At 32.3% G+C, this 20735-nt stretch overlaps 1 protein-coding gene across 3 annotated transcripts; it reads left to right on the top strand.

Moving 5' to 3' along the window:
* The first annotated feature begins 944 nt into the window (after positions 1 to 944).
* Positions 945 to 20730, top strand: LOC123693185 (carbonic anhydrase 13-like). 3 transcript variants are annotated; one of them, XM_045638173.1, is made up of 7 exons: positions 945 to 1070; positions 3716 to 4425; positions 10065 to 10214; positions 14670 to 14808; positions 15409 to 15605; positions 16892 to 17031; positions 20565 to 20730. In XM_045638173.1, the coding sequence occupies exons 2-7, from the start codon at positions 4041 to 4043 to the stop codon at positions 20688 to 20690; spliced, it is 1137 nt and encodes a 378-aa protein (XP_045494129.1). In that variant the 5' UTR covers positions 945 to 1070; positions 3716 to 4040; the 3' UTR covers positions 20691 to 20730. The 3 variants fall into 3 exon arrangements, with proteins under 3 accessions (XP_045494129.1, XP_045494130.1, XP_045494131.1); XM_045638174.1 differs by having other exon boundaries at positions 3886 to 4425; XM_045638175.1 differs by lacking the exons at positions 945 to 1070; positions 3716 to 4425 and adding an exon at positions 7532 to 7850.
* The last annotated feature ends 5 nt before the right edge of the window (positions 20731 to 20735 follow it).

A 20735-nucleotide genomic window follows, 5' to 3' on the forward strand; every position in this document is an offset into this window, starting at 1 on the left:
GCGTGTAATTTCTTATCATAATTAATTCGAAATTATTTCCGTCTCAAACAACAACAAACCTCAAATTTCTTCCTCCTAATTAATGAATATTATACAGTAATATCTACACAAATTTATGATATTATCTCTAGAGCATTAATCAGTGTTTTCTACGACGTCACGTCTGCGGTGAAATTCCCAATTTAATTCCATATAACCATGAATTAAGGTTGGCTTATTTAATTATAAGCAAATCTTGTTAATACAGTATCTGTCCGAAATACTAATAATGATCGTACAAAGTATTATTTCGAATCGAACCTTCGACAGTAATTACAATACAGAGTGAGAAGAGTGTTAATTTAGCAACGGAAAATAAGGATCAAATACAAATAGGTAGTGAAATGAAGAAAGGAGGAAATGAAGTGCCTATGTGTTGATTACACTACATAACACCACATTCACTGCAAAAGACAAAATTAAAGCAGTACCTACCGAGTAAGTGTAACTATAGGTATAGTAACTATAGGTACAAAGAACGATCATTGATAATGTGATAAGTTTTTCCATCCAAACAAAGTTTAAATTTCATCGTTTAAACATTATGGTTTTAACAAAATGTATGGTTTCTATTTTCTTATTGTTCATGAACTGACTAGACGAGTTATCCAAAATTCTTGTCTTTCTGAATTATAAGAATTAATTGTAGTTAAACTTGTGACTTTTATGTGGTCATTCAGTTTTCAATTTTCATGTTTCGCCATTTATAACTGAAGGGTTTGTATTCGCTTGGTGTCAAAAAAATTAAAACGGACAAAAAATAAAACAGACAGAGCCAAGGCGAGATGCTATTGCATAATAAATATAAAATTGATATGCCCCTTAAGCGAATATATTGTACGTATGAACTATGTGTGTATCGAAACTAGCAATGCCCGAGCACGTGGAAGTCAGCAGTTATCTAATCGGCGCTGTGACGAACACCATCTATCAATTTATCGAGGAATTCTATTTATCGTTTCACTAATCCCAGTTGTTAAAGTGCCACTTTGTTTTCGTTAACGTCCGCACTCAGAAAATTTGATTGAGAGGTCAGGAAGTATTCTGGTTTGCAGTATTATTCTGGAGTGTTAATAACGGAAGATTTTTTTTAATCTTGGTTATGTTTTAATGCAAACGCAATTGTTGAAGAAACGGAAATACTGTAAGAGGATGCAGAATCTGTTGTTGCTTTTTTAAATAAATAAAAATAAATAAAAATTTTATTTTTCAAGAAACAGGTACAGCATTATGTTCAGACCCTGACCTTCGAACTAGTGGTAAACTGTGTTTCGAAGGCCAGTTTCTTCCCAGTCTTTATATCTATATTATATATGTTTCTGCAAACTCACAGTTTTAGGTTTAAACAGTAAAAATAGATAAAAGGAAAAACAAATATATATATATACCATTGTTTATACAAAAAAAAGGACAAACTGAAGTTAATATTTCAATTTTAAGAAGTCATTCCCGTTATAAATATTGTGTGCTTGTATCTGTTCGCATATGTGTGTGTGTGTGTGTGTGTGTGTGTGTGTGTGTGTGTGTTTGCGTGTGTGTATGCGTTTGTGCATGTGTGTGTTTGTGCAGAGCATGTGAGTAAGTTAGTACGTATGACATGTGGGAGGGTGGGTGAATACGTCCTAGTGATTTACCATCATTAATTTTTCTGTTTCTTCGTAATCCATATCTTTTAGCCAATCTTTCACAACTCGTTTAATTTTATTATGATTTATAACCCTAACGTTGTATTTACTATTTAACAAATTATACAATTTTGTTGCTAAGAATTCATATTGATGTTGAGCGAATTTGGATGAGGTTGAGGGTATAGGTAGCCGATTGAGTCTTTTTACCTCTGTATTAGAAAGATCTATCATGCGATGTTTTCTGCGGATGCACTGGTAAATATAAGATTTTCGAACACTAAGAACATTTGATTTGATGTATATATCAGTTGTAGGATGTTTATAATTAAGGTAGAACATAACCTTAAGAACAGCCCTTTGTGCCCTTTCTACAGGTAACATTAGAGTTTTGCAGGCTCCTCCCCAGACAGATATACAATAAGTTAGTATACAGTGGCAAAGAGCATTGTATACCTGGATGAGCAGAGTAGTGTTGGCAATAGATCGGAGATTTTTGAACACAAATATGAGTCTTCTGATTCTTTTTACTGTGCTATTTATATGTTGTTCCCATCTTAATTTGTCATCCACTATAACACCTAGATATCTTGTTTCATTGGTTCTTTTAATTTCTTCACATGTGCAAATAGTATTCTGAAGAGTTGATGTTAATGTCCTATTGCAGGGGAATGAATGGAGAGTAATTTTGTATTGATTACCAGGAATGGAAGAAATTCTTTTACCAAAACAGATGAAGTTAGTTTTTTCAACATTTATTGACAACAGGCTATCTTCCAACCAAGCAGTGATTTTGCACATCTCTTTTTCAGTTATCAATTTCAAATCACTCCACGATTTGGCGTGGAAGATAACTACTGTATCATCAGCGTACATGATTGTGTTTGCAGAATGTAAAGGGAGACTACATAACTCGTTTATGTACGCTAAAAACAACGTAGGTCCCAGTGTGCTCCCCTGTGGAACACCGTATGTGCAGGCTGCTTTGCTGCTCGTTAAATTATCAAGGCGCACCACTTGCTCTCTATTAGTCAGATAGTCTTGCAGCCAGTCAATAGCTACACCTCTTATACCAAGGTTTTCAAGCCTTGAAATTAAGATAGGGACCGACACCGTGTCAAAAGCCTTACGCAAATCAAGGAATACACTGAGACACTTGTAACCATTATCCACATAGGATGTGATTAGTGATGTAAGATGCAGGATTGCGTCCTCGGTTGAACGGCCCTTGCGAAATCCGAATTGATTGTCGTTTAGGAGTGATTTTCTTTCCAAATATGTGATTAATCTATTATTAAAAAGCTTTTCAAGGATCTTCGACAGTACACTTAAAAGAGATATTGGCCTGTAGTTAGTTGGTTCAGATTTTAATCCACCTTTATAAATGGGTACCACAACTGCTTTTTTTAAAGTCCTCGGAAAAACTCCAGACTCAAGACTTAAGTTACAAACATATGAAATTGGTTCAGATAGATATATTTTAAACTCCTTAATGAATTTAGTGGTGATATTGTCGTGGCCAGGAGCACTGTCTACTTTCAGTGATGATATTAATTTATTTACTTCTTTAGAATCAGTGTTTGTGACAACCATTGAGTGAACCGGTCCTGTGAGGTGAGAAGCTTCCCGTGCCAGATCTTTTTCGTTCCTTTTCAGGTTATGAAGGATTGCTTCTGCAAGCTTACTACCAACTGTTGTAAAATATTGGTTAACAGTGTTTAAAGACTCCAACGGTGGTTGGTTTTGAGGAAGCATTTTTTATAAAGATAAGATTAGTGAAATATAATACTAAAATAATGCACTTTTGTGTATGCGTTTATTAGATAAGATTTTTTTGCTACTTGCAAAAAATGTTTTATAGCCGTCATGTTAGAAACTGCATAGGTAGTCAATCTATTCTCATAACAAATCTAAGCTGTACACGTCAAATATGACTTATAACATAGTATTTGTATACTTTGCATCGTTTTTGTAGCTTTTAATAGGTCATGGCATAGTTTAAAGCCGTTTTCATAATATTTATCTCTTTTATCCAACCCAAAAAATAACAGGCCTACGAATCGCAAAATTTTTTGTGAGGTTCTAAATCACACGTATATTGTATAACAATGTAACTTGCATACAATGTGAATAAACGTTTCCTTATTACGAGTTAAATTTGTGAGAAATACTGTATTGTAAGAAATTGTATAAGAATCAGTATTGTGACCTATTTATTTAGTGGCCAGCCAGTTTCTTCCTTAACATGAAGTCAGCGAAGTGTAAAATGTGTTCAACATAATTTTATTCAATAAAATTCCCTTTCTATGAGTGCCAAAGAGAAAGTAAGAAGAACCAGATTTCATTAATGTATCAAGATATATCTACAAGACAATCATGGCGTATCCTGAAACATCTGCTATGAACCAACAAGATAGTATAACCGAAATACGAAAAGAACTGAGAGACATTAAATCTGAAATTCAAATAATTAAAAACATTACTAGACAACTAAAGAAAGATTGCAGTAAGAGTAATATAGAACTGTCTTCTACTACACTTGATAAGTCAGCGCAAGAGCATAAACATTTGACACTAGATAATGTAAATAAAACATTAGAAGATGTATTGACGTACCATGATATTCATAGTGATATGTACATGAAACAAAGTGATGGTAATATTGAAGCAATAACTGTGGTTCAAGATTTAAATACTGAGAGTGAACATAAGATAGATCCTAGAATATATCAAGAACAGAGCATGAATGCGAAAAATCTTGGTGAGTTATATGCATCTTTATACATACCTTGCAAACGTTCTGTGAGAACACACTTATCATCTAGCTCGACCTATAGTTACTATATAGTATATACTAAACGAACTAATTTAACTCCAATCTAATACCTTTCTTTACCTACACAAAAACTGCATCTTTAGGCTAGCATGTTCATATGAATCAATTTCGGCTTCGAGGCTCCGCTCAATAATATATTAAATAAATAAATATCACTTGCTCGTCTGTTGGCACTACAGTCAGGTATCTTGGGAAATCACGTGCGTTAATTTTTTTTCGTTCTTTATGTTCTCACATTTCATTTATAATACATCTTCCAAGTTCATCTCGAGTGTTAGGACTATAAGATTGATTAAATATAAAGTGCATTTGTGTTTAAGCGCGTACTTGGGCAATTTCATCTCTCCCACGCACTTAGATTGTCGAAAAATAATGGCCGAATTATGCCGTGTACACTGTACAATATTATTATTATGCCCATTATATTATTATATCCATTCGCCTCTTCATTCACTTGCTTCACGAACACGAACCACCGTTTTATTTATTATTTATTTATACTCTTTATTGTGCTGCCAAAATACATACAATACAAACAAAACTTATTCTAAAAGAAAAACAGCACAGAAGGCGGCCTTATCACTCAAGAGTGATCTCTTCCAGGCAACCAACTGATAGAAGGATAAATAATAAACTAGAAATAGGAGGTAGGTTGGTAGAAAGTATACGCAAAGATAAATAAATAATAATGTTATACAAAGATAATAAAAATATTATCTAATAAAGATTATAAACTAAATACTATAAAATAAAAACATTCATAAAAAAAATAAACATATCATATGTAAAATATATATATGTACATACATATTATAAATACATATACAATAATACATATCTATACATATAATAAATCTGTAGAAGGGTCAATTCTGTACATTGAAAATATTGAAAAAATAACTAGCAGGGGGTGTTACTGGATCGATACCAAACGCAAATATGTGATTAAAAAAATTTTTGTCTGTCTGTCTGTCTGTCTGTCTGTCTGTATGTGAAGACATCACGTGAAAACTACCGGTTCGATTTCGATGAAACTTGGTATAATTATACCTTATTATCCTGGGCGTAAAATAGGATACTTTTTATCCTGGAAAAATACGTAGAAAAAAAATTAATCTCAATTTTTCAGTTATCCATAGACGTTGTTCTGTAGTAGGTACCGCGAACACACGTTGCGTATTATTATAGACCTAGCCGTATTTGGGTCCAATAGATATTTATAAGATGTCATTGTCCGAGTTACTCAAAATGGAGAAATAAACCATCCACGCAAAGATCGACATCCGCGCGGACGGAGTCGCGGGCGGAAGCTAGTAAAATAATAAAAGACAAAGAACAAGGAGTCATTAGAGAAATAATATACATACATATAATAATACATATTATAATGAGCTAAATATGCTATACCGAGTCAAAAGTCAGATTTGAGTAGGTAATGATTTCGGACGAGATTTTTAAAACAAGTTAGGGATTGAGCTTGTCTGATGTTTATCGGCAGTTCATTCCAGAGGTTTATGGCAGTGACTGTAAAGGAATTACCAAAGAAATGTGTTCGATGAAAAGGAGTAGACAGAACAAGCCTATCGACCGAACGAAGAGAATAGCTTTCACAATGCAGGAAGTTAAATTTTATTTTGAGATAGGAGGGGGTCTTGGGGTCAAAAAGGATACGATACAGGAGAAGCAAATAATGTACATTCCGGCGAAGACGAATTGGGAGCCACTTGAGTTTCTTGCGGAAAGAGGAGACGTGGTCGTATTTACGGAGACCAAATACGAACCTAATACCGAAGTTCTGAAGTCGCTCAAGTTTGTCTAGTTGCTCAACCGTTAAGTCAGGAAAGCATGCATCAGCGTAATCAATAATGGGAAGGAGTAGGGACTGTGCTAGCATAATTTTTGTCGGTATGGGTAAGAAGTTACGCAGACGTCGTAGAGAACTAGACGCGGCGTAAAATTTCCGACCAAGTTCTTGAATCTGGTGGGACCAAGATAAAGTTTGATCTAAGTGAATACCTAAGTTTTTAACATGCTTACTAAAAGGTATCATAACACCGTTAATATGTACAGCAGGCAATATACCCCAGTCAACCTCAGATATTTGGTAAAGACTACCAACTACAATAACCTGGCTTTTTGCGGGGTTGATCTTAAGGCCGAATTGATCGCACCAAATGACAATTTTAGCCAGTTCATTATTAATAGAATGAACAGCATTTGGTAGTTCATCGAGCGTCGAATGGGTATAAATTCATACCCGAATTCGAATGGGTATAAATACATACATTCACCGTTTATACATTCATAAGTATTAAATGAAGTTCGTGTTCGTCCAAAATAACCGCTTTATACGCAAATATACAAATTTCATAGCGAAATCGAGTGCACTATTTACATTAATAAAATGTACACGTATGTTAGTTATTTGCCTCGCGGATCGCCTTGTGATTTTCACGAACGTGAAAATGCACCATTAAACTTTATTTACAAATTGAATAGCTAAATTTAATAAATAAACTGAAACACAACCAAAATTAGTGCTAATAATAATTAATATATGTAGGTGGTGTTTGTTCGAAATTCATAATTATTCCTGATGCGATTTACAAAGGCGCTTATCAGAATTCATGTACACATTCACTATCAAAACAGCATTATTTCACTCAAATTCCATGGAGATTATGATTTGTAGTAACCGCGATTTCCCAAAAATTGGTTTGTTTATTAATTATTGTTTCATGTTGATGACGTTGAAAATGTATCATGTTTTCTTAGAAAAAATAATGCATTATTAAATTACGTCCTTTAATAGTTAATCGAGATCTCTATAAAAAGAAATGACACTAAGTATTTTAAATATTTTTTTTATTGCCATTTTTTATATTATCTATTTATTTATGAAGTAATAATATACGTATTTAAATATACAGTCTAACATACACTAAAAACTATTGGTAAACATTGGTACGTATTGTTCTGTTATAAAAAAGCTCGAATCCACGAGGAAATTCGGCAAACAAAATAACTTCTATTCTAATCATGAACAAGTTCATTTCATTATCTCGGATTAAAATATATTCACGCAAATAATGTCTCAAATTGTTTTTGTCAAACATATCGATAAGGGAATTTAGCATGGGCAGTCGTTAATCAAAATGTGATAAAGCAATTTTTATCATAGATTAGATAGAACCTTGAGTGTGAATCAATTTCTTAAATTCGCAGTACACAAGCAGACGTAGCATACATTATTGGAATAAATAATTACGTGAAAATGAATTGTAACAAAATTGTTAGTTCGGTTGGCAGCACCAAAGTATTCCCTTCAAACACAGCCGCTACGTCAGATGGTAATGTATTTTTTTCTCTTTTTTCTTTTCTCTTCAGCAGGCCGAGACAAATGGTAGAGAAATAGAATAACGCTAAGGAATAGAATCCGCTTTCCATAAAAATTGACTTTGGCTGGATGGGAATTTTGGTCGTGGTCGTCGTCGTCGTTGGTAGTGTGACCGAACCATTACCAGAATATCATGAGCTTATATAAATAATGAATTAATTGGATTTTATTGATATAATTTTAACTTTATATAAATAGTATCATTCCGATATTGATCTTGAGATATTGTTACAAAATTTATCTGGTAGGTAATCGTCCATCGATTTATATAATAGTCATCACTCAAACATTCATTTATAATACAGAGCTTATAGCTCTATATTATGTAAATTATAATATAGAGCTACAAGCAAATAAAGTTATTGATTATTACATATTTTATATACCTAACTACGGAAGAATAGAAAGAGGACTAGGAAATAGATTTTTTACAACGAATAATAAAGGCTTTCTAAGATTATCCGGCTTTGGGATATTATGAACTAACTGCTTTTATATTTTTAACCAACTTTAAGCAATGATTGTCACAGCCACTATCCAACTTACTAAACTATATCTATTTTATTATATTAAAACAATAGAATGGAGTGAACTTATTGCCATCCAGCCATTGATTTCATTCACCCTGAGTAGTGTTTTTTTATAATATAGCAAGGGTATTGGATACTACGTATACGTCCTACTCCTTCTTCCTACTAATAATATCTTCTCTAATATATAAAAATCAATGCCACTTTTCGTTGTAATTCCATAACTCGAGAACGGCTGAACCGATTTCGATAATTCTTTTTTTATTATATTCCTTGAAGTACGAGGATGGTTCTTATGTAGAGAAAACGTTAATATGTACCACGGGCGAAGCCGGGGCGGACCGCTAGTTACCTATAAATGCGAAAGTTTGTGAGGATGGATGTATGTGTACGTATGTATATTTGTTACTCTTTCACGCAGATACTACTGAACCGATTACAATGAAATTTAACATACATAGAGGATAGCTTGGATTAGCTTGGAAAACGCGGGCGATACCGCGGGTGAAAAGCTTATATACTGGGTGTAATCGTTAAGTGTGCACAGGCGATTATTCCGTAACTATTACAGATATCAAAAAACTTTTAACTGATACCTATCGAAAGTACTTAACCTAATGAGTAAAATGGCCATAATAAATTTTTAAAAATAAAACGAGAAATATCCAAAAATGTTACATTAAACGCTCCCATACATTTTATTTCCCATACATTTTGTATTCATAGCAGATTTTCGAAGTGATGTCCTCATTGTGCAATACAATGAGGAGCTCTATTTACAGATTCTAAATGAACTTCCCTTCAAATTTGCGAAGTAATTAAAGCAGCAAAGCAAAAATAAATTAATTTATAAAGTACTTTCGATATTAGTTTAAAGTTTTTTGGTATCTGCAATAGTTACGGAATAATCGCTTGTGCACACTTAACGATTACACTGTATAATATTATGTCGATGGTCTATTATTAATAAACTCATATAAAAATAATCTCGCAGCAAAACTATTATGTAAATCAAATATGTAATAGTTAGTGTACAAAGGAGGTGTTATCAAAATATTGATACGATATCTACGACAGGAGTTTTATAATGGGAAATTGATTTCATATTTTTTTTTTACTGCTCTAAGATTAATACCTATTTGAAATTTAGTCGTTTTTTGGATACATTTTAGGCATAATATTAATGACATTATTATACCTACCTTTAAAAAATATATTTGTCCTTACGATAATTGTAAAAAGATTGAAAATCAGATTTGTTACTTATCTTATATTTTCCACGTGTTTGGTATTCCCAATTTTTATTTTTTGAAAGTGATTTAAAAATATTGTTTTATCTTTCTTCAGTATTCAGTTTCAGGCACTGTGTAATCTTTATGTAAAACATTATCTACACGTAACTATAAAAACTAAAACAACAACTTATTTATACTTTCGAAACCCTAAAAGCTTCAAAATTACGATGTTTTACGTCTCTGGGGTTGACAGCAATAAATTAATTTGTGCATAATTTTGTACGGTGGGTTTTTACGACTACCTTTGGTAGTTCCGATCTGGGTCTTAGTCTATAGTCTTAGTATATAGTCGCTATTTCAAATTTCACCCAAAAAATATACCTGATCATAATCTCGTTTCAGCTGAACAAATTTCGAAGCTCAGAGCGTCACAGTCGCCCATAGCCATATCTGTCAGCCGCTGCCCCACGTGGTCGTCTCTGGAACCTCTAAAATTCAAAGGCTACTGGGACAATGAGGCGACTGGAGTGCTCTTGAACACTGGCCAAACGGGTAAGAACTAAGAGTAGACTTGATTAATTGCTTTTTGTTGAGAATATATTATTAAGTTAGTATAAATCATTTTTGGTAACGCGAGAGTTACTCTACACGACGTATATTCAGAAGATTTATTGTGATAGGTAATAATTAATGCTTCCAATTTATTTATGTAGTTCATATTAATAACATGAAAAAAATGTTAACCTTCGTTGTCAGGTATGTAACTTCCACATTAAAAGCTTATCTATGTAGTTTGAAACTTTGAAGGCTTGGTAGCCTTATATACGCCCGGCCCGTGCCTTTCCATGAATTCACATTCACAATATTTTTCATTTAAGTGGAAAATAGCCTTTGTCACTCTCCAGACACAAAAATCGTATCAAAATCGCTCCACTGCGACGTGAAAGAAAGATAAACAAACACACCTCACATTAATAATATTGTTAAGTATATTAAATAACAAGTAAGGATTTTATTAAAAGTAATTATGTAACATCGTGTAATCTAATCAAAGCGATCGGTTTGAATTACATGATTAATTCATTTAACGCTGACTCAAGTTCATACAACAATGATTCAATAAAAACTTAACCGTTGAACCAGTTTACTGATAACAATGATAAAATATAAGGAAATACAATGCTATCAATAACGACAAAATTTTGTAACATTCTACAGAAAAATGTTGTAAATTATTACGTACGTTATAGGGATTTCCCGTTTAATACGTCTGGGTTGAGCCGATAAAAAGACTTACAGCTAATACATAATAATATTATACACTGTAAAGATAAGAAACCGACGTTTCTTATTGTAAAAGTTATTTTTATCTTATTAATTAAATTAAATCGCAACAAATAAACAAACAAAAAGTCAAGCTTTTATTTGAAGTCCCATGTTATGTAAGGGGCAGATGCATTATACATTTTTCACTGATCGATTTTCTTTAGGGACAAGTAGGTGATCACTGATCAGCCGTCTGTGTCCTAGTAACTAGACTGAGACATTTTTTTTTTGTGTTCGTCTCCACCGGGAATTCAGTTCTACGCTCACGCGTCAACCACTGTACCAAGGAGGCGGTTAAGTTTTTATAGACTATAGTACTTATTGCTTTAATTTACTGACGCATTATGTTAAAAATAAATAATAGAATTGGCACTTAATTATTGTTTTTTAGATTCGTGATAATGTTATTATTGCGATAAGTTTCTTTATAAGATCATTGCACTTTATGTGTAATCAATTAAGTAGTTCATTTTGATAAAAAAATAAAGGCGGCATTTGATATAAATGTTATTTATATAATAATATTTTCAAATTGGTTCATATTTTTACAAAAACTAGAACAATAACTAATAGGTTTACGAAAACCATGGACAATATTTTCACTAAAAATATTTTTATTCATTTGCAGGCACATTTTCTTAGTGACCTAAAAAGTTCCCAATTTTTGCCTATCTTAAACCTGGCCCTCTATTAAAAATTGAGTTAACTACCTTATGCAAACACTGTGAGAAAAATAATAAAAAAATATATAAATTATAGTCCACTTTATATTTTATCAATTTCATTTTTAAAAACAAACTGCTACGTTTCACACCTTTAACCCTAGAAAGATAGGTAATCATATTGAGTAATACGGGAAAGATAGTCATGCGTCAAATTTACGCATGTTTTTTAGTTAGCTCTAAGTCGCGGTATATTGTTTTTTTTCTATAAATTGTAAGTTATTATATATTTACAGTTATGTTAGAATAATTAATATTACAAATAATTTATTTTTAATTATTTTTATACATATAAAAAAACGAAAACATTAAACGTCTGCTTTAAATCTACAATTCTTGTAACACGTATTATTTCTAATAAAAACTTATTTTTGGCTACAATTATCAGACTTTTTTATATCTTATATATATGTTGTACATAAAAAATAGTGAGAAACAAGTTTAGCACATATCAACGTATGCTCACGACATAATATAACGATGTTACATTTTTTGCAGGAGGAATTTGCCTTTCGTCATATTTCAGAAGGACAAATCGTATAGTAAATACGTTTTTTTTTTTTACGGAAGGCCTCCTCAGTACTTTCTTACGATGTACCAGATACTTCATTTGGCAACAAATTGGAGATATTATCACGCAAATATCTTATCAAAGCTGGTGATTCTAAACACCCACGCATAAACAAAGAAGACGGTTCCATGCTTCTATATTTAATGTTTTTTTGACTCGGATGTTTTTGTGCTTTGATGTTAATATTGTGGCTATAAATTTAATATGCAATATCCAAGCAATTTTATTGATTCCATAAAATAAAGCCATTGGCCATCTCATTGTCTTACTACTATTGAACATCAGGGAACACATTCGGTCTAATGCATCTACTCTGCCTTTTGCTTGAATGTAATATATCATCTTTGCTTTGTACCTCATCGGGAAAAGCTTCTTCTGTGTCACTTTGCTCGTCATTTTCAATTTCGTGGTCCTCCTACTTCCCTATCGGTTTCTTCACAGGGACCCTCATCGCTTTGCATAAGAGCGGCTAGTATACAATATTCTTCCAATTTTTGGGGATATGTTTTCTATATTTGCTTCAATATGTATAAAAATAAATTTTAAACATAAGTCACAATATACAGTAAAAATAAGCTAAAAAATATTCAAACTACCATAGAAGTCAAAATCTTAAAAGTCACGGTAAAGATAATCATGCGTAATTTTGACTCACGTAGTCGTTATATTTCAAAATTGGTTACTCTAACTTTATTAAGACGTATACCATAGGGTAGCTCTTAGTGACTTATGAAATGTCCTATAAGCACAGTTATGGATTCGCGACATTTAAAAAGATAAAGCTATATTTCGAAAACGCAGGAGTCATTTTGACGCAGACTATCTTTCTAGGGTTAAACAATATGTTAATTTAGTAGGTATTGAGTTAATTTTTACACATTTTGTAAGTTAATATTCCTTTCTCCTTCCTTGGAACCAGTGCTAAGATAGCTAATAATATTAGATTATTAAATCAACAGTCTGCAGAGTAATCAAAATGGCAAGAAACGTCACCATTTCAAATTTTATTTAACCCTGTTCATCTGAAAATTTTACCGTATTCACTTAAGATAAAGTTCATAATTCATTATGAGCCTTTTGAATTTTATACCTACTAAAATGTCAATTACGTTGGTAACAGATATGACAAGAAATAAATCTTTATCGTGATATTTCCTTATTCATAATTTACATTTGAACAGATTAGTATCTTTTATCAATAGGTATCTATTTTCTATGTTTAATAGATAATGTTCGATAATCGTTATATCCAAAGTTTAGAAGCAACGTTAGATTACAAATAATAAAAAGCAAGTTACAATTTCTCGTTTTACTGTTATCAACATATCGATATCAACATAATACGTTTATTTATATTTATTTTATTTTATTATGTTTATGTATACTGGATTTTATTTATACTGCAATATTATGTTCACTATTGACTAATAGCACATGCGAAAGCTCGAACAAGCTGGATAAAGTTAAAATTAAAATTCCTGCTTTTTAGCCGGGAGCGTACATTACAACAACTACTTTGAACTTTTCAAAGAGTTGTTTATCATTTAGTGTTTTTTAATGTTTGTTGTTTGTAAAAGCTGATTACAATGAACTTTCAAATATTTTGCTTCATGTATTTCCTTCAAGTTGTGTATCTAATGTTGTGTTCGTCCTTTTAGGAGACGTAGTTTTACAGGCCATATCATAATCTATATTTCATATCTTATTTTGAAATTATATTATTGTTTGCTGCTAGTAAATTCTTTCATTTCTCTATTATGTAGATAATCACAATTTCCAATTTTTTCTTACCACTGCAGAGACATAGGTATAAGGTATCCCAAACCGTGCTAGCCAAGTGATGGTTGGCAGATGTAAGCTCGTGGTACCAAAATTTTTCGTTCCTGTACTTATATTTTTACAGTAATAAAATTTTCATTCACTCTCCCCTACATGAAATACACCATATAGATTGCAGATAGGCTGTGTTTCATTGTGGAAAATATTCCGCGCGGAAATTACCATTAATAAAATTACGAGTGTTCAATAGCGCCTCTTCTAACTTATCTCTTTATTCCTCTCTCACAATCTCTCGACATTTGTATAATTCAAAGCCAGAAAAGGACCACCATTTATCAAATAATCAAAGTGTAAAAATGAATTTCTGTCTTATAGGATTGTATATCTTAGGATTATGGATACTTAGATACAACAATACATTATGCTTATTTAGATTACAAAGGTTTGATTGTATAACGGCATATTTACCTACCTGATGAAATATATGCACAAGTAGCTACCGATTATTATATCATCACAGCACACACCTAAATCTATTGATGGTTTATAGCGTAATCCTTCTTGCTGAAGTTTTATGAGACTTAGTAAAGTGGATATCTCTTTTTTTAGCATTCTTCACGTTAGATTCCGCAAAACGGCCATGTCTCAGTGGAGGTCCACTTATCGGCGAATATATATTTGAGCAGATGCACTTCCACTGGTCAGTCGATGATTTCACGGGATGTGAACACGTTTTAGATGGACATGGGTAAGTTCTTCGTTTATTAGATTTTAAATAGTGCAGTCATGTCAGTCCATTTCGCTTTTATTTAATGGATTGCGACCGGCGTCGAAACATCTTCATCAGATCTGTCAGCAAGTATATCTTTCCATCCTTATTTTTACATCATCATCACCAACTTAAGCTCTCTGTCTCAATTTACTATGTTGATGGCATGTCACAGATCATTAAATTAATGTTTGGACATGCCAATTTACCGATTGCAGCAAATGTGATGTAAAAAATGGATTCACATTTTGCACATTTGTTTACTCTCTAACCCGTGAACTCTGATTGAAATGGGAAGCCTTCCACGCTGAGTCATCGCCGCTTCATTATGTCCCTTTTCGAACCCGTCTATTTCAGATGCGTTGAAATAGTGTCGAATAAAACGGAAAATATAACCATGCCAAAATAAGTTTTATAGCTTTTATACTGAATTATTAAGTACATGGATTATGAACTACTTAATTGTTAGAATTTTTTATACAATGCGTTGTAAATGCTAATCAGGTTTGCATGACTCTTGTAGCTAGTGACGCGAGCAATTTGTCATTGAACATTTAAAGGAACCAGTATTTCTTTCAGATACGCGGCAGAATGTCACTTAGTGCACTTCAACAGTAAATATGAATCCATGGAAGCCGCAGTGGCCCACCCAGACGGTCTGGCTGTGGTTGGATTCCTTCTAGAGGCTGTGGACGTTCCAAACCCTTGCTTCGACCAGTTTGTTGAGGGTCTGGATCTAATTAAGAAGCGGGATAATGCAGTGCATTTACCGTCTGGTGAGCTTTTACGGTTTTTTATTGTAGTCTTTCTTATCAATTACGTTCATTACATGAAAAATTTGTATTTGCACAAAACACTGTAGAAATATAAATAATAATAGTATAAGTGAGAATTTTATAGTTCCTGATAAATTTAAGTTAACACCTGCTTTATGTATTACAAGCTGCTCGCCCCGGCTTCGCTCGGGTAGACGTTTTTGTAAGTTTTTAATATTTTTTTATTCGATATAACATACTTCTAGCCTCTTATTCTCTCTTTATTATGTAGGCGGAGGTATCAAATCATTTTAATCCATTGAACCATTCTAGTTTTATGTTAAGAAACAACAAATTGGTCCATATCATTTAATAATAATTTTACGATTCAGTAAGGTTTAAAGTATAACTATTGTGTTCAATTTCCAGACAAAAAATTTGCTGGTGTGACACAAATAAAATTAATGTTCTACTTCACACATCAAGAGCTTTTTTAGCTCACACAAGTTTTCATACGGGTGGGATTTATAACCTACTTCGGTGTTTGAGAAATGTTACGTGATCGATTTCAAATAGTAGAATCAGCCCTTGCTGAAGCTGAGCTTCTTTTGTAACAGCCAAATTTTCAGTCAGATGATTTCGAAGCATTTTTTTTTCTTACCTTTGAGTTACGACCAAAATCACTTACCTACTTCTTATATATTTTTAAGCGTAACATTATGTATGGTTTAATCCTTTGTTTCGTAAATATTATGTCTACTATTAACGATATCGTTTAATATTTTTAAGCACCGATAAATAATGATACATTCGATAAAGTTTACGATAAGCATAATATATTTTACTACTTATTTACTTTGCTTGCTAGCGCCGACATATCAAGTAAGCCACTTGACTGAGATTTCAATGTCCTTTATGAAATTGTCGCTCGTTAAGTACCTACTCGTAAAGCTAACGTTTGAAATACTACATAATATTTCGAGTATTGTATACTTGAGGTACCTATTCTATTCATATTTATGTCCTATAGCGGAAAGTATGCGTCACTTTGTAATTGTTTTGATTTTCTGCTATTTCAATTAACACTAATTCTGCACCTTCATTAAATTTAAAAGACGTTGTATCAAGAATGAAATATGAAAAATATTCATCATTAGATATTATAGTAGGAGATAGCGTTTGAACAAATACATAGTTCCTATGTAAAAATCTGCTATACCTGTTTTCCTATAACTCTACTGCAAGTAAAATAATGATGAACTATTAACTTCTCTCAATACAAAAACTCAACGTGTATCACCTTACAGAATCATTATCATGGATGGACAGAGCTGACGTCACAACGGGCAGCTACGTCACCTACAAGGGATCGCTGACCACGCCGCCCTACACTGAATGTGTCACATGGATCATCTATGAGAAGCCCGTACAAATTGGAACTGAGCAGGTGAAACTATAGTCCCAACTAGTGATATTCGATCGGTTTTTCCCACGTAAATCCCAATCGCGAGGTAGGATAGTCTACCAACATATTGCCGTATAACCTCATCTATTTTCCAGTGAAAATCTTACTAAAATCGTGGCTTATCTGATCCACTCCACAGATTTAATTTTAATTGTGTTAGGTATCGTACACATGTCTTTGAGAAGCTGAAAGTTGAAACATTGTAACAGTGTCTAATGAGTTCCCCGAATATCATGTATGTGTATCATGCTTAGCGTTTAAACAAATATTAAATTTAGCTAAATATAACATCATGACCTTACCAACAGAGTCAGCATTCAAATCTAGACACGCGGCAGCGTGTCAAGCCGAGTTCAAGCGAAGAGAACTGGCGAGCAGCAGCCGTGTGTATATTTACACGAACCATTTCGAGCCACTTTTCACCCCCTTATAACTCAAAAACTATTTAAGTTATATAAACCAAATTTGGTACATATCAAGAGGACCTTAAGATAAACAAGAACCTTAAATTTCATAAATACAGATTAAACAGTTGCGTAGATATTAATATCCAAAAATCGCAATTTTTAAGACTGACTGACTTATAGACATATACAAAACCTAACCCACTTCCAGATGACCTAGAAAGTTCAAATTTTGTAATCAACTAGGTAATAGTGAGTGTACAAAGGAAAAAATCAGAAAATACTGAATTTATTTGTATTTAATTTTTTTTTCAATGACATAAATTTTGTTTGTATATATGGAAAAATGGAAAAGTTTAAAAAAAAAGAAAATAGTATATTCACCTTACTAGTCTTAAAAAATAGATCAAAACTAATCAGTGGCCGAAAAAAATTTTGAAATCCATCAATAAATGACTGAGATATAGATTATTGAAGTTTACATATTTTAGTACGAAACATCTGTAGATTCGATGCGCCTCTGACATCACACTCACTCGCGCTAGTATTCGCTTGGGCGGATTACTTCGATTGCATGATTTCTTTATTCAAAACTGTTATTAAACGTAAAATAAAAGAAAATTTTAATAAAAATATTGCCTTTATTGCTCATACAGTTAAAAATAATATATAATTTTACATATTCACATTTATTTATTCTTTATTTATGAGTGTTTAGTTTAGTTTTAATTTCAGTGTTAATAAATAAATAAATAAATAAAATCTTTATTTTGCCTTAAACATGGTATTCAATGGTGATACAATTATATTAATAAAGCACAAAATGTTTAGCCAATACAAGCATGCAAAAATAATTACCATAAATGGTGTAATGGAAGAAGGCTTCGTCGAAGGTCGAAATGATTTAATTTTCGTAATATTAATATGAGTGAAACATCTTTAGGCGCGTTTAGAGTAAAATTTCAAGATCGCGTCATGGCAATACCGTAACGTCATGGAGTAAGGCGACGATTCTTCTACAACGATCTTTGCATCTTGGTAATAGTGTGTGTACAAATTCACGCTGGATGTTTAGAAAATCATGTAATCTTTTAAACAGAAAACGAGTTTAAAAAATTGCAGATAATGACGGGGCAATGTGCGCTGACATTCATAACATACAAGAAAATATAGAAAATAATACTAAACAAACCATACAGAGAAACCGCAAGAAAAAAAATCGTATATAAAAAGTATTATATTTATAAAGTAAATCAAATTTGCAGAGTAATTTTCTGTACAAAAAGTAATGATATCCCACCAAAAACATAAATGTAAAAATTGGAGCCGAGTTCAATCGTTGACTTAATTTGCCAAAAAAAGAAATGAGATCTAAATGTGTGCCAAGTTCTGCAGACAGTCCAGAAATTTATTTACAAAGATGTATTAAGTTCTTAGGTTGACTGAAAACTCAATTGTTTTATTTTCCCTTAGAGAACAATGTTTATTCCAAAATATCACTTTTTTAATTTGAATAATATAATTATTTTCACAAAGCAAACAACTAATGACCTATTGAACCCCATAATTTGATGAGGCTAGTTTTTAGAACCTCACAAAATATAAACAGTATGTAAAACTAGCCTCATCAAATTATGGGGTTCTAGGTCATTAGTTGTTTGCTTTGTGAAAATAATTATCCCACCAAAAACATAAATGTAAAAATTGGAGCCGAGTTCAATCGTTGACTTAATTTGCCAAAAAAGAAATGAGATCTAATTAATGTGTGCCAAGTTCTGCAGACAGTCCAGAAATTTATTTATAATGATGTATTAAGTTCTTAGGTTGACTGAAAACTCAATTGTTTTATTTTCCCTTAGAGAACAATGTTTATTCCAAAATATAACTTTTTTAATTTGAATAATATAATTATTTTCACAAAGCAAACAACTAATGACCTATTGAACCCCATAATTTGATGAGGCTAGTTTTTAGAACTTCACAAAATATAAACAGTATTTAAAACTAGCCTCATCAAATTATGGGGTTCAATAGGTCATTAGTTGTTTGCTTTGTGAAAATAATTATATTATTCAAATTAAAAAAGTTATATTTTGGAATAAACATTGTTCTCTAAGGGAAAATAAAACAATTGAGTTTTCAGTCAACCTAAGAACTTAATACATCTTTATAAATAAATTTCTGGACTGTCTGCAGAACTTGGCACACATTAATTAGATCTCATTTCTTTTTTGGCAAATTAAGTCAACGATTGAACTCGGCTCCAATTTTTACATTTATGTTTTTGGTGGGATAGAGATTCACGTGGTAGTTGTATGTCCACATTTGGATAGGTAGTTAGGTTATATTTATTCAATTAAATCAAGGGTGATCGTATTGTAATTATACGAACATTATAGAGGCCTGTAATTACATAGGATCCTCAATTCAAATTGGGGAAATGATTAAAGCCTTAGTCCATCATTGAAGGACCAAATATTGATTGTTAGGTATATCACGTAGTTTGTCACGTAGTAAGGAATGTAAGATGAAGCCGCTATTTTCGATGAATACAAGCTCTTACATAGCATTACATCGAACTTCAGAGTTATGATTGTAACTTTAAAGTTTTCAATTTCTCCCGGAAAATCGTACTCTCGAATAAGTAAAGGTATTCCTATTCATTCATTGACAATGTAAGTTTGACGTGATATATCTCTTCCCTTTCATACATAATATCACGTGCAAAGTTCTTTGTGATAGCTGTTTGTCCCAGTTCCGCTCGGAAAGACATCGTTTTTAACACGCTTTTATTAGCTTCACCTGTAACGTTTGTATACAACCGACTTTTTTAAACTCGATTTTGACTCACATTCATCATCAAGTTTTGGTGACAGTACCTAAAATAAAATTATGAGTTTATCTTATTAAAGCGTGTTTTTATTGTTTATAATAATTAATTATATTTGTTAATTAAAATAAAATGTACCTTTCAGATGTTGAAAGAATATTTTAATTCACCCTGTAGTTTCAGAGCCTATTCTTAGTAAGCAAATAAAATCAAAATCAAATCGTTATAATATTAGTATAAATTGACTGCTGATTGAATGCTTTCATACAATTTGTTCGCAGCTGGGTCTTTTGAGGCAATTGGAGGGCAACGACAGTACACCCATTGAGAGGAATGTGAGGCCGACGCAACGACACCCACCCGGACACTCTGTTATATACGTGAAGCAAATGAAATCGAAACTTTGACCTGATATCTGTATTGTATGGAATATACGTATTTTTGTTATGATG

The sequence above is a fragment of the Colias croceus genome, chromosome 7 (assembly GCF_905220415.1).
Source record: "Colias croceus chromosome 7, ilColCroc2.1".
NCBI classification, from domain to species: domain Eukaryota; kingdom Metazoa; phylum Arthropoda; class Insecta; order Lepidoptera; family Pieridae; genus Colias; species Colias croceus.